Below are 14,658 nucleotides of genomic sequence, written 5' to 3' on the forward strand. Positions count from 1 at the left end.
GAGAGAGAGAGAGAGAGAGTGGAATGTGAAACAATACCTTCCTACGTTCCATATTTGGGTGCACGTACCAGTTAAAAAGTCCTGAGTAAAGCGCCTTTGCCAAAGCATCCCGTGCATCCAACGCCTGGTCGATCCCGAGCGGTGTATATAGACGCTCGGAACGCGTCTCCGTAATGCGGGAGGTCAACGACTTCAGGATGCCCTCGGATGGCAACTGTAGCAAATGGGCGGCCCACTTGATTTCGGCGTCCGAACCAATCTCGACACCTTCCTGTCCATGTCGTAGCTGGCGCCGGTGGAAGTACACATTGCCGAGATGTAGTACGGAGGCTAACACCTTCACGATACCTTCCCGCTCAATGTCGGTCACGCCGAGCACCTGCATCGCACTCTGAAGCGAAGCCCAGTCCATACGACCCGGAGCACAATCGGAACCGCCCTGGTTAAGGTAGAAGTATTTATCCGCCTCCAACAGGCCGTACTTCATGCGTTCTTGCTCCGATAAACCACCGAGCAGTTCGTAGAAGACGTGGTAGTTTCGCTCCCCGGCTGCCTGTGTGACTATGCGCGACTTTTCGAGCAGATACTGCGTAATCTTGGCACCGATGATAGCACCCGACTTGAAGTATACCTCCAGATACTTGCCAAAGCGGGAACTGTTGTCGTTGCGCACGGTACGCGCATTTCCGAACGCTTCCAGCAGTGGAGCCGCCTCGAGAATCTGCTCGGTGATGACGGTGGACGCCGAACCACCGCCAGGGACGACGGCAGCAAGATATTGCATCACCAGCTTGGTCGATTCCGTCTTGCCCGAGCCCGACTCACCCGATATGACGACGACCTGGGACGATGGAAGGGCAGCGTGTGCCGCCGAACCGATCGCAAACAGATGCGGCGGCAGCGTTCCCAGCGGACGGCCCGAGTACAGTTTGGCCATCTCGATGCCGTACGACTCGGGAAACATTTTGTACGGATTGATAGCAATCAGAATGCTGCCCGCGTTCGTGTAGATCAACCCATTGTCATAGCGCAGCTTCAGATTCCACAGCAATGACGCCTCGTGCAGGTCCTCCAACTGGGTCATGTCCTCCACACCGGTCTTGCCCAAATCCTGCCGGGCACGTATGTTTCCCTCATTCGGCCCGAGGGTGAACGTTTGCGGCTGTAAATATGCAAAACAAAATGGCAAATCTAAGTGAACCCCGTTTCTCTCTACGGTTAAATTCGGGATCACGCAGTCACGATAAGGTCACACTACATTGGGAGGCACGTCGTCCGGCTGCAGTTTGTTGCGTGGTGGCCTCCTAGTTCTGGCCGGTTGCTTGACGGGACTTTCTTTTTCTTCACCGGGAGAAAGTTCACTGACCGTTTCCATGCGCCGCTGGCGTCGCTTTATCCGTTGCGGCAACAGTGACAGCGACTGACTCGGCGAGGGTGTACCGCCTTTTTGCCATGGTTCCAGATGGAAGCTAACCGTCCGCATTCAGAACCGTACGGAACCGAAGCGGAACGGAATCTTCTTCGGAATCCAGCCCGTCAAGGGTGCGTTTCACCCAATTTGACCAAATCACACCGTGCTTTAAGCAACAAACTTCGGGGCTTTTTCCTAAGCCGTTCCCGTGGAGGTCAAGTACACGCACCGCACCGCACTCACTTTTGCTTTCGTTCGTTATAATGTTACTAGTGCAACTGCATCTCGGGTGAGCAGCAGCAGCCACCGATAGCAGTTGCAACGATCTCCACCTCTGAGCATGCATTTCTTTTCCCTCCTTCATGCGTTCAAGACCCGGAGAGTGCAAAAAAGCTGGCTCGTTTTTCGTATCATCAAAGAAAACCCGATTCCACCGATTGATCGGGTGGAAAAGTTGCTCACGCGTTAGAAACTCGTTTGACCAGCTGCACCAGAAAGCATGCAGCCGAATGCAATCCACCATACTCGATTGGTGCAATTGCAGTTTTTTTTTTCATTATCACGAGCAAAACAACAAACTGCTCGGGAACCGCTAAACGAACCCTGAGCCACAACAATCTTAGGAGGCTCACGAAAGGAAATAAGAAAAAAAAAAGTGCTACAACTCGTGCTCAGTGCGTGAGTACGAGCGCCACATTCACCCAGTTGCGGCTCGAAAATCTGCATTTTAGCTGTAGGGTGCACGCTCCGCTTTTTTCTCGTTGCGTTTGTTGCAAGTTTCATGAGGTGTTCCTCACCGGTGGCCAGCGTCCCGTTGATGCGTGTGAGGTTTTGTTTTTCTTTCTTTCTCTGCCGCTCCCATCAAAATTGCATGGTTAATGACGCGCGCGGTGGAAAAAAAAAACCTACCTTGCCGTTGATAAGTGCCTGCACGATGATCATCTGAGCGGCACGATGAACTTCTTGAATCTCGCCTGGCAGCGGATGTCCGAGGCCGGGATCGAACCACACCAGATCGCCCGTAGACCAATCCATGGTGACGGTTGAAGTTGTGTACGGTTGCTGTTGCGTCTTTCGATGTCACTAGGTTAAGCGGATCCTGAATCGTAGAAATGGCGGAAGCGGAATTAGAGGTTAAGTAACAACATTTTTTTGTATTGTATGTTTTTGATTTATATATAAAACTCAATTTATATATTTTTAATTGTACAATGATGTCTAAAAGTTGGGGCTTTGATTACTGGTCCAGTCTACTGTCTAAGAGAAAATGTCCAAAATAAGAATTTGTTTATCAAAAACACTAAAGTTGAGCATTTCGTTTCGAGTCTTTTAAATTCGTTACGCTCTTTCAATGGACCGATCGAACTTTAAATAAATAAAATAACAATTTTTTTGTGCTTACAGTTTTCTGTATTTTTAAACGTTAAAACATTTAGTATAATTTTTTTTTACATAAAGCACCATCATATTACAACTACATCAATGCTCAAAAGGCACAGAAGCAAAACAGTGTTAACGCTGGTTAGAACCAGGTTAGATGAATCTTTCTAGTGGTGAATTTTCTATGAATCAGGTGAGTCTCTCATTCATCAATGAATTTCTCTAATCATGTGAATCCCATCCGTGCCGTTCCTCCGTAGTGAAGGCTGACTATCCAACTACGTGGTATGAGCAAATCCAGTAAGGCTTTCGCGACGACCGGCGTGACCAATTAGGTCGATAAGCCAAGAGGAATAAATCAAATGAAAAATTAATTTTCGTGGATCTTACGGCCTAACCTAGGGAAGGAAGGTCCTTGAACCACGATATTGTCGTGTAGACGAGAAAACTAGACTGAAAACTCCAGTCCGACAGACTGATTGTGAAAAAAGAAGCTTTTTTTGTTGAAGTAGGTTCAAAGAATATGCCTTGTTTCTCGTGTTGCTTTCTGAAAATAAACTACTTCCGTACCGTTCCGAAAAAAATACAACTTTTTCATTACCAAACAATACTAAACAAATGTGTGGAATTGCCACTCAAACATTTATTTTTTATTGGTTTGATATTTCATGACTGATTTACTAACGGAGGTTTAATATTGTCATAAATTATTTAACTTTACACCAGTTTTTTATCATCCTTTTTACATTGCTTCAAACGACTTGATAACAAACGACGGTTACTAAAACTTAAGCCGTCCTCACGTATGAAGGACTGATTAAACAGCGATTAAACCAACGAAGCCAAAAATGACAGGCTAACACCCTGTCTCCTGAGGTTGATGTTTCATGGAAAAACAAAAGCATCAGTAAATGCCAACCAAAAATGACAGGCTAACACCCTGTCTCCTGAGGTTGATGTTTCATGGAAAAACAAAAGCATCAGTAAATGTTTGCAGAAACGATGCGTGACGATCCGTTCGCGAATTTAAGTGACGTTTGATCATCGATGGTTATCGCTTGCAGGTGATGCCTCTATACCGCTTAGCGAGAGGAAAATTATCTTTGCCACGTCCATGTGTGTATTCAGTTGAATTCAAGTCGTTAATTTATTGCTCACTCAATCCGTTTAACGCTTCAAATAGCATCATCAAACGCTTTCGATTTATTTGAATTCATAGGAAACTCAACTAACCAGACAAACTTGGATAAAAAGCAAGCAGAGATCAATCATAGTTGAAATGTTAAAAAAAAAATATTAAAAATAAATTAAATACAAATGAAAACAAAGTTTCTCATTTCTAACACTAGAACTACCACGATTTTGACGTGTGCTACTCTACCACGACCAGTCAAAATGACTTGTGGTTACCAAACTAGTTTTGTAAGTTTTTATACGGGGCTTAATGCACATTTGATTGGTTATTTCTTACACCAGCATTGAAAAACCATTAAACGGACCAAATCAAAAGTTTATCCTGTTCTTTTGCACCTCGAAGATTCAAATCGTTTACAACAAAATGATCAAAGCATCAGCTTTGTTACGCATAAACTTGTTAAACGATTTTTAATATCTTATATTTTATGCAACATCTTATAGTTATATTGCAAGGTATACGTCTCTTGGTTGTACGTCAAAATGACCGGTTAAGGCAGAATTGCTCATAACGTAGCTTAATATCAATATCAAATCAAATTTCTATCAAATTCTGTCATATCAAAATATCAAATTTTTAATTTTTAAATTCATAGACATGAACATCCTATTGAATGTGAAAAAGTCATGCAGCAACATCGGCAAAATTATTTGACTATAAAAAAATAAATCCACTTAAAAGGTATGCGACCAGCCAAAATGACTGGTCCGGCAGTTCTAGTGTTACAAACGTATTGCCACAGGTCACACCGGCCATTTAATGGCTAACTTTATGTTGTGTCTTTGGGTTTCGGGTGTCCGAGTTGTTTCTATTATCATTGCACTTTAAGACACAAACGATTAATACAATAATTTATTAAACCTATTAAAGTAACACACGCACCGCACGCAACACACCGAACGCTTGGCTATCTCCTAACTGAGTGTCTCCCGAATTCCTCTCTCGCTGGTTGCTTATAGAATGCGCGCTGACCCGATCCTGCGGTCAGCGCCCTAAGACACTCACTCACGCACCTGACAATTGCTTGCCCAAAGCTAGACACTCTCTGGTCATCAGGTTGCACCATAACACTTTACATGCTGACAACACGTTGTTGGATAGCCAGTCCTCTCTTCGAGGGATCCAGATCCGGATGGGATTTGAACCAGCGGCGCCTCTCTAGCTGGTCCACCCAGGTCCACTATGTAACTACGAGGTACCGAATAAATCTTTGCCATTTGATGTTTGTTATATTATAACATAGTAGGTCATAGTAGCCGAGAAGAAGCGATATAAAAAGTTTCTCACAAGCATTAGTATGTATATTTGGAGTCTCCTCTTTTCTGGTTCTTCTTCTTCTTCTTCTTGACTTAACGTCCTCTAAGGTCATGCCAGCCATCTAAAATAGCTTAGTAGACTGCCGATACCACGTAGTTAGATAGTCAGTCCTCACTACGGAGGGACGGTTCGGAAGGGATTTGAACCCCGATCCTGCCATATGATGCCATATGTGCCACTGTCGCCCATACCATCGTGCCGCCCCTCTTCTCTGGTTAGATATGTTAAATTAAACGAGAACATCGTATCGACAGCACGTCTACAATATGACAACACCAAACGATTAAAACGAATACATGACAACAGAGAGAGTTTTGTATTTGTTTTGTTTGTTTGGGGTAAATGGTGTCAATCGCATGCACTAAGGGACTGGGACTGGAATGGAATACCATTCGGGGAAAGCTCATACGTGGGGCGCTACAAGGAAATAATCTTAAGAAAGCCAAAAATGGTAGACAAAGGTCTCTCAAGGATTTCATTGTCTGATTCGAAGGATGTTAGCATGCAATCCTGAAGTTTTTCTTTGTTAAAACTGAAAAACATACGTTTAAATCCCAAAGATATGAATTTTGTGAAAAAAATATTGAATTTACTCTCTACTTTAAATACATCTAACAAAATAATTAAAACGCACATCCACATTAAAAATTTAAATTAAAAAAAAAAGTTGAGCTGGTCATGAATGGTAAAAGCGCAAACAATTCATTTGTTTAAACATTCCACATTCCCTTAGCATGTGACACCATTTCCATACATGCACTGTGGCCAACTGCAACTGATCGAAGAAATGCAACATGCAAATGATTATTTGCATTGAACATATTTAACTTATGCTTCGATTTAGTATTCATTAGCTATGAGCACTGAACGCATTGCTACGGGTTGACCAACCTAAAACTCATGCACTAAGCACGGTGAGCACTCTGAGCTAACCATGATTTAATTGATTGAGATATTAGTCTTTTTTTTTTTCGTTGTCTTCCCACTTGAAGCACTCCTTCAAGAGCATGCCCAATCGCCCAATCGCATGAATATGTTTTGTACACTAGATAAGCAGATGAGCTGGTGCGTCTAGACGCCACGAACATCACACAATTCGTGGAAAAGGCCAGCACGCCGAAGCTAGCCATCAGCAGCGAAGGTAAACCCGTTAATGAGGCCAGTCCACTGGGGAAGTGCAAATTGATCAACGATTTTGTTTGGTGAAACTATCGTTCGTACCAATCGATGGTACCAGTTATCGGCTTCCGACCGAGGATGAGTGGATTCCCCCGCGAAGTCCGAGGGAGCAGCAGCAAGAGAAACTTTCGTAATCTAGATCTTTACATTTTAGGAACGGAAAACAATCGGTTTTGTTATTTTTGGTGGTTGTTTGGTGTTCAACTTCAAACACCGTGTACGGGATTTAAGGGGTTTAAGCTTTGGCTGGGAACACCAAATATACAAGGGCACACACCAATCGGCCGTGGAAAATGGGAGGAAATTGGGCGAATCAAGAGCGGCCGTTTCAATTGTTTAGTGGCGTTGAGCGAAAGCATTTGGCAACATTGTTAACACTAATTGAATTAAATGCGCGGGACAGATGCAAAAGCAGTGTCCACAATTACCGTTTATTGTTTTGATAATAACTAATGGCGTTGAGGCGTTATCTAACTGTGATTACGACCGGTGGCAACAAATACAACAAGCTGATCGGTTAAAGGTCTGCTTGTTAGGGTGGGTAACGGGCTGTGAAGAAATATAGAGCAGCAAAGTAGAGGGGGAAAAAACGTTTTCAAAGACGGTAATTAGATCATTTCTAATATTACGCTGATAAATAAAACATGTACAAAACAAAAGTGTTTTATTACCCTGCTTACTACTACAGTCAAGCGTTTTGTAACAGTAGTGCATTATGTTACTCTTATTATTTTTTCTGTATTTGCTCAACAAAAGCTGAGCAACAATTGAGGCCTTAATTTATGGAAAAATAAATTTTAAAATAATTAATTCTTTCTAGTTATTTTTAAATTATTTTGATGCAATTATTGATTTTGATACAACGATTGATATGCTTAAGAATGATGAGAATTGTTCGCCAACATGTAACGACTATCACATGACATTCTACAGTTCAAATGATCAATGTAGATCACACTCGAGTACACCTTCACGGGTAACGCGGAAATGCTCAAATTTAAACTGTTAAAAGCAAAACGTTTTACGATATGCCACACAATTGTCCAAACACATGAAGCACATGTGTGCCATTGGAGCCTTCATTCGCGTGTATCTTTCGGAGCGATCAACAAATAATACATATAAATGGTACATGTTGGTGCTCCATTTCAGTTCCGCCGACACCTGTGCGCTATTGTGTGATGAAGCCACGAGTTCAAGGACGTAACGCGGCGCGGATGGAAAAGTATCAAACGGTACCCATGAAAAGGCCTCCTCCGAACAATAACGAAGGCAGCAACAAAAAAAAAATGAAATAAAATAAAATACCCCCAAAATGCATAACATTCCTTCCGCCCGTTCCAATTAAAACCTTGGCCGTGACGCACGAATGGGCGTCGAGCTGTGTGATAGTGGCGCACCTGTACAAGCAACAGAGACAACCGAAAGAGAGAGAGAGAGAGAGAGAGAGAGAGAGAGAGAGAGAGAGAGAAAAAAACAATCCGGAACCATCGAATCTCAACGTCGAAGGAATCCCGAGGTTCAACAGCTTTCGGCCAACTTTTCGATCAAGTCAGCCGTGTCACACATAAAGAGAAAGTGTCCACACGGTCACGTTTGCTTTCATTTGCATAGAAATGCCTGCATACCGACGCGTTGGGCGGTGTCCCTACCTTCCCTTTCCTCCAGGCGCTGATGATGGCACTGTCAAAATTTTGGGCCAGGCTGAGATTTCTAAAAGCGCACACATCATCACACTGGGAAACAACACCACGTACTTGGTGTGGCAAAATATGCCACATTTTCAAGCAGTTGCCCCTTTTTTTTTCGGGAGAGCCACAGGCGGGTATTATTGTTCGTCCATTTTGTATGCGCGATCGTCGCATCGTGTGTGATAAACTGTACATTGGCACTGGTTTTCTTGCCGGGCCCTGAATGTGTTATCTGTTCGTCTGCTACGCGCTTGTGTTTTGTGTCACATTTTCCCGTTTCCGCGATCCTTGTGTACGTGGGGTCTGGATGCGGTGGTCGCGCATGCTAACGTGTGCACTTGTGGACCGTAGGTAACGTCAAGGTAAAACAGAAGCGGGAACTTTCGCCACGGTCTAGGTCAACCGTGTGTGTGTGTGTGTGTTTATGCACACAGTGCGAGTGCAAGCAGCACAACCGTGGTATTTGCATATTGATCTTTTGGGCATGGGTAAGGAAGAAAGTGTTCAAAAAGTGCTTAGGATTTCACCAAACTGAGCACGTGTTCAATGATGATAACAAGATGGCAAGCAGGCCTCGCTACATTGGGCACTCGAGAAATTTGCAAACGAGTTGAAGAAAATGACGATCGCACACGATCGTCTGATTGACATCACTTTATGGGAGGACTTTCTACTCACATCCAAATTTGGGGGAATGGAGGTACGATACGAAGGAAAAGTGATTTAGCCTCGAAACAAAGTCCCATTTCCTTTATGAGATGGAGTTTATCAGCTGGCAAGTACAATAGACGACAAATACTTAATGTTCGGATGTCCACAGTAAGGGTTTTGCCAAGGTTTACAAGTACAACTTACTTCACATTAGATTTGCTTTCAATTCACCGAATAATTATATAATCATGGGTCTTTTTTTTGTTGTCGCTTCCCTTCAAAACGGCCAGACGGTGAATCTTACAAAAGAATTCTGCTTAGCAATAAAAAAAAAACCCTTTCGTAAGAATATCGTTCTGCACACACGGTCACCCGCGCGTTCTGTCCCATTTAAGACAGCACATATTTTATGACGGCTTAATTTATGGCATGCCACCAAACAAACCGACCAGCGACGACTAGCGATTGCTAAACGCAAAACTGTGCCAACCCGTTTAGTGCTGCGCCTACCCTGTTCTGGTCCTTGCAATAGCGATTTGCGTGCACGACAAAATATAGGGTGCCGCTGTTACCGTGTGAGCGCGCGCGCGCTCGATCGAGGTTCGTCGCTAACACCATCGCGCAAGTCTAATGATCGCGACGGTGTAGAAATCAAACGATAGGGCGCATTGGTTCGGGACAAGTGGGCCTATGGGTGGATAACACGTTTGTTCGGTTGTTTGTGCGTTGTTCACGAGTGACAAATTCGGCACACACACACACGTGGAAAGGGAAGCTTGCCACATTCCACTTTGTCCACTAACTATCGCTCACCCGTTTTCCGCTACAGAGCGTTTTACAGGGTGTTTTAGGACACCTTTGCCTCACCCAGGTCTGCCCAAGAAATCAATCAGCTCAATCAGTGGCCAGCAGTAGTAAAAGGATATTACTCAAAAGCTCGTATCGGTGACGCACTACGCAACGTTCACGTTCGAAAGCTCCCTTCTGCTGCGTGTGCGCATCAACCGATCCGGCAACATTCCTGCCAACCGCGCAACGGACGGGCACAAACACAACCACCACCACCACCACCACCACCACCGACACCATACCAACGTTTGGGCGGCCAGTGGCGCAAAAGTGGCACACAAGACACGAAACAATTTCTTCAATGGAATTCCATTCTGTTTATATGTGTTTCTCTTCGCTGTACGCCGTGTGGTGGTGGGTTGGTTTGGGTTAGGATGCTGGGTGTGCCGCTTACATCGATCGTTGTTTTCTGTGTCTTGTACTTCTTCTTCTGCTTCTACTTTTACTAGCCAGTCTCATCCCCCCAACAGTTGGGCTGGAGGGAGGCTTGAGTCTTCTTTCTATGTGTGTACGTATACACACACACATACACACAGGCAAGACAAGCAGCGCAAAGCAAAAACGCGATGGGAAAGATCGTGTGATCGTGGTCGGGTAAAAGGCAAGAAGTTAGAGGGAGTACAGCATAGGGGCACAACATCATGCATACCGTTTCAGCCCCCGTTAAATTGAGGGGTATGCATGTGAGTGTATAGGTGTTGGAGAAGGGAGATTATACAAGAATTTGTCACGTCACTTGTTTTGGATCTGATCCTACATTGGTGTGGTACTTGGGAGGATCTATAATTTACACTTCTTGTTTTCTGGGGGTTTTTTTTTCCTATAACCGTACTCATTAGATCATACTGTTACAATTGGAGACACATTCGAGATGTACAACTCAAGTCTTAGAGCGGTTGATATGATCGAGAACCATCTCTCTCTATACTCCAAATAGGACTTTCTCAAGGAATGCGCTTGAAGTCTACTGCGGTGGAATACATTTTGATAACAGTCCAGTAAAATTGATCTCGTTGAAAAGCCACAGACACACACACACAAACTCACATATAGTAAACGACACTCACATGTACGGCATGTCAAAGCGGATTCCCGAATCCGCTAACTTTCTTCCGAAGGGTGCGCTAGTAGGTCGTCAAACTTTTTTTATTCTTCTGCTATTCCAGCACTCTGCACACACGAAAATCGTCACGAAACACTTGGGAAGGAGCGAAGAAGTATTCTGTTTTCGTTGTTTCGTTCTCACCAACCCGATTTCACTGTACATCCGTACGCCTTTCTGGCTTCGTTTCACCGATCGTACCGGGCAGCACACAAACGCGCGAGAAACTGCATACGTAGCACATTTAGTTTGACCGCTAGCGCTGCGCAGCAACTCGCCGCGCTACACTGATCGATGTTGCCTCTCTACAGCACGGTGCGCAAAAGAGACTTGGCCCTGCCACTAGCACCAATATCATAGTCACTGCTCTGAATCATACTCTTTTTCCTCCTTTATCAAACGCTAGCGAAATATTCACGCATCACACACTACCGAGACGAGCAAAACTGGGATAAAACACCTTTCCACAATATCAGCTTGATCGTGTGCACCGTGCACCAACACTTTACCACAAGACGAAATTGGGAAATTGTAAGCGATATTTGTTCGTCACTAGACTTTTGTTCACCAAGCGCTATCTACATACGTCACAGGGAAGGGTCGTTTCGACCGATCGCACTACCTGATGACCGTACTCTTCGGATTTGTTCACCTGTTTGATCGTAAGGGCGATACGGGTTTGTGAGAATCGATCGAAGGCAACTTTTGCTGGCAGCCAGCCTCTTGTTACCCGGCCAACACCAATACCAGTGCACCGACTCGCCATAACATAAACATATACGCACGCATCTATGCTCGCTTGAAGGTGTTGGTCGTTGCTCGAAACACAACCCTTGTTTATATCAAGCAATTTACCAAAGATCTGGTAAATTGATTTACGTTTACTAGCCATTGCGGGTTGGGCAAAACTTAATACCGTGCATGGAATTGTAAGTCAGAAAGCCATCCTAGTCAAACGTTTTGGAAATCTAAACTATACGAATATTTAAATAATAATTAAGTTTACACATTTGAAAACATGCAAAGCACTGTTTGTGAGCTAACGTAGTTGTAGAATAAAAATAAAATTCTTGCTGTTTAAAAATGATCTTTTACAGATAATAGTATCAAATGCATTTCTTTTCTTTTTGTACTTTTCTATAACACTAAGATAAAAAGAGATAAAAGGATATGTAATCATCTTTAAAGTAGCTGTACATATCTAGATATTTTTTAGTTTTGATGAAATAAAATAGACCTATATAAGTTTCGAAGTACGTCTTGAAATAAATTCATCAATAAATTTAAAAAAAATAGTTTGAGTTACATTAAACTAACAAAAAGTATACTTTCAACGAAAAACGATCCTCTTTGAACGAAACTACACTTCGAACTTGTATTCGAGCAGTTGACCCGGATAAAACGAAGCTTAACAGTTTGAAATGAAATTATACAGAACAACACATATGAACATGTCACTATGTAACGAGATAAATTTATTTCTATTTTCAATTCTTATTTACAGTTTTAAACTGCACGATGGTTGTTCTTTGCCTGGGAATATATCAACTTTAACCCACTTGCACGCCAAATTCGCTTCCTTCACATCGTCTATCAAACTTTCGCCTATGGAACATTTACCGCTAATGTCGATCGTTTCGTAGTTCTTGGTCATTTCAGTAGTATCGGCGGCAAGTAGTTTTTCGACACCATTCCACGCTATCATTGTACCATTATCAGTGCAAAGTTTCTTAGGAGGTCTATAGGCACTGTATCCGAATTGTTCTGCCATTCGCCTCAAAGCATTGAAGATAATATCATTGCAAGCAACGCCACCCGAGATGACTAAGCTTCGTTGTTTGTCGGCGCTCCCGAAAAGATTGCGCCGTTCACAGTATTCTATGGCACGCTGAGTCCGGTGAAGCATGTGTCGTGTGACTCCTTTTAGGAAACAGGCACAAAAATCTTCATAGTCGGGTAGCAAAGCGTCAGGCGCCAGATCTTTGCCGGAAAGGGAACAAAATTAATGACTAAAAATATAAGATTTGCAGTTGATATACTTACTGAGTGTCGATTCTCGTTCCAGGATATGTCTCGTAGCTGTATTTTTCAACCCAGCAAAGCTAAATTGGCAATCGCGATACTTTGACAGAGGTAAGGGAAATTCGTAGGCTGATGTGTTATTTGATGCAGTTTGTGCTGCTACTTCGATAGCTTGGCCACCAGACATTTGTGCATATTTCGCTATGTTTCGTAGCTTCAAACGGCGAGCAATTTTGTCCAGAGCTTCTCCGGGAGCATCGTCTAATGTTTCGCCTAGTAATCGAAAGCTGGAGGTACTTTCCACAAACACCAACAACGAATGGCCACCGCTCACGAGAAGACAGAGAAAGGGGTACGGTATGGGAGAGGTCATGCGCGCCATCAATGCATGTGCTTGCATGTGATGTATTGGAATCAAAGGTTTATCGTAAGTGCGGGCAATATATTTGGCAAACCTCATGCCCACTATCAAGCTAAGAGGTAATCCTAAAAAAACAAGATCAATGTAATAGGTGGTGGAAGCACTATGTTTTTACTAGTCTACTGACCTGGGCGATTAGTAACAGCGACTGCATCAATATCTTGTGGGGATATGTTTGCTAAGTCGAACGTTTTTTGTACAACGTTTTCAATATTTGCACGGTGAATATCTTGGGCTACGGGCGGAATGATTCCGCCAAATCTGCAAGAGCATTTCTACGTTGTAGATACTTTCGATTGCTGTATAGTTTAGACTTATTACCTTAAGTGACTGGTCTGCTGTGAATGAGTGTATTCTCCTAGTACTGTTCCATTGCTGCTAACCACAGCGGCTCCAGTGTCATCACAACTCGTTTCGATGCCTAACACTAGTGGCGCGTACCGACTAGAGTACTGTGCAGAAAAATGACTACAAGTAATGTATTTAGAAATTAAAGGGGGATATCAAGAATAACTCCATCTCTCTGTAATAAGTTTCTTACCTCCTAGCGATTGCACTGAGGCGAGTAATTTGAGTAAATATTCTACACATGCTAGCGGCACTGATTTTCTATACCTGTGTTGAGTGTCGCGATCAAGACGAAATAAACACAAACAATGACAAGTTTTGTATAACGAAGCTGTGACAATCGGGTGGAAAATTGTAGAAAAATACACGGAAAAAAATATTGAAAGTTCTCCAATTATTTGTATTTTGCAGTGGAGAAATGGCAGTAAAATTAATAAGGCAGTAAAATTAGTTAGTTCAGCAATTTTAGAATGGTTTTTTGATTTGGCGTGAAATAGGCACATCTTTACTGTGTACATCTCGGAATATGCTGTTTGACAGATCAGCTGAAAAATTGGCGATAAAACAAAATCCAGAACCAAAACTAAAAAGCAACGAAAGGTCTTGGACTGGCTTATCTGCATAATTATCATTACTTCTCCTAGTTGTTTAACGTTTAGAACAGCCCAGAAAGCTTATTACTTTGGTGTGTTGAATGTGTATCTGTTGTAACTTCTAATGGATAGTGAGGTACGTACGAAATTCTTGCACTGTTCTGCTGGAAAACAGGTTGATGTAGTGGAATGCAGCGCAGCTCATAACAAAAAGCAAGAAATCAGTACTATTATCGCGGATGCTGTTTTTTTCTTTCTCCTCTAGCCACCATCCGGAGGACGTTTGGTCGATATAGTGGACAACGAGTGGATTGCAGACGAATTGCCTTTCGACCATATCCAAGTGCCTTGCGATAGGCTCCCGGATCCCGAAGCAGACAATGGTGACTCACACTTGACGTTGAAAGAGCAAGAGCAGAAATGGACTGACTTGGCTCTTACATCGCTAGCACCGGATCTGTCCGTTACCGAGCAAGTTAATTTCCCAGGTGTTTAGTGT

General features: G+C 43.2%; 3 protein-coding genes across 3 annotated transcripts in view; 1 reads left to right on the forward strand and 2 right to left on the reverse strand.

Moving 5' to 3' along the window:
• Window positions 1–10,815, reverse strand: part of LOC126561247 (unconventional myosin-XV) — a 28,580-nt gene extending 17,765 nt beyond the window's left edge. The window contains exons 1-3 of the mRNA XM_050217203.1: window positions 10,741–10,815; window positions 2,321–2,510; window positions 69–1,162 (exon numbers count right to left, since the gene is read on the reverse strand). Of these exons, the coding sequence (XP_050073160.1) occupies window positions 69–1,162; window positions 2,321–2,446 (1,220 nt within the window). The 5' untranslated portion in view covers window positions 2,447–2,510; window positions 10,741–10,815. The remainder of the gene's footprint in view (window positions 1–68; window positions 1,163–2,320; window positions 2,511–10,740) is intronic.
• Window positions 10,816–12,273: 1,458 nt separating this feature from the next.
• On the reverse strand, window positions 12,274–13,809 carry LOC126560746 (probable tRNA N6-adenosine threonylcarbamoyltransferase, mitochondrial). Its single transcript, XM_050216701.1, has 5 exons — window positions 13,760–13,809; window positions 13,540–13,686; window positions 13,346–13,479; window positions 12,819–13,283; window positions 12,274–12,755 (listed from the first exon to the last, which is right to left on the reverse strand). The coding sequence occupies exons 1-5, from the start codon at window positions 13,807–13,809 to the stop codon at window positions 12,274–12,276; spliced, it is 1,278 nt and encodes a 425-aa protein (XP_050072658.1).
• A 408-nt stretch (window positions 13,810–14,217) lies between these two features.
• On the forward strand, window positions 14,218–14,655 carry LOC126563428 (anaphase-promoting complex subunit 13). The gene is made up of 2 exons (XM_050220071.1): window positions 14,218–14,295; window positions 14,425–14,655. The coding sequence occupies exons 1-2, from the start codon at window positions 14,284–14,286 to the stop codon at window positions 14,653–14,655; spliced, it is 243 nt and encodes an 80-aa protein (XP_050076028.1). The 5' UTR covers window positions 14,218–14,283.
• The last annotated feature ends 3 nt before the right edge of the window (window positions 14,656–14,658 follow it).

The sequence above is a fragment of the Anopheles maculipalpis genome, chromosome 3RL, assembly GCF_943734695.1.
Source record: "Anopheles maculipalpis chromosome 3RL, idAnoMacuDA_375_x, whole genome shotgun sequence".
Classification (NCBI taxonomy): domain Eukaryota; kingdom Metazoa; phylum Arthropoda; class Insecta; order Diptera; family Culicidae; genus Anopheles; species Anopheles maculipalpis.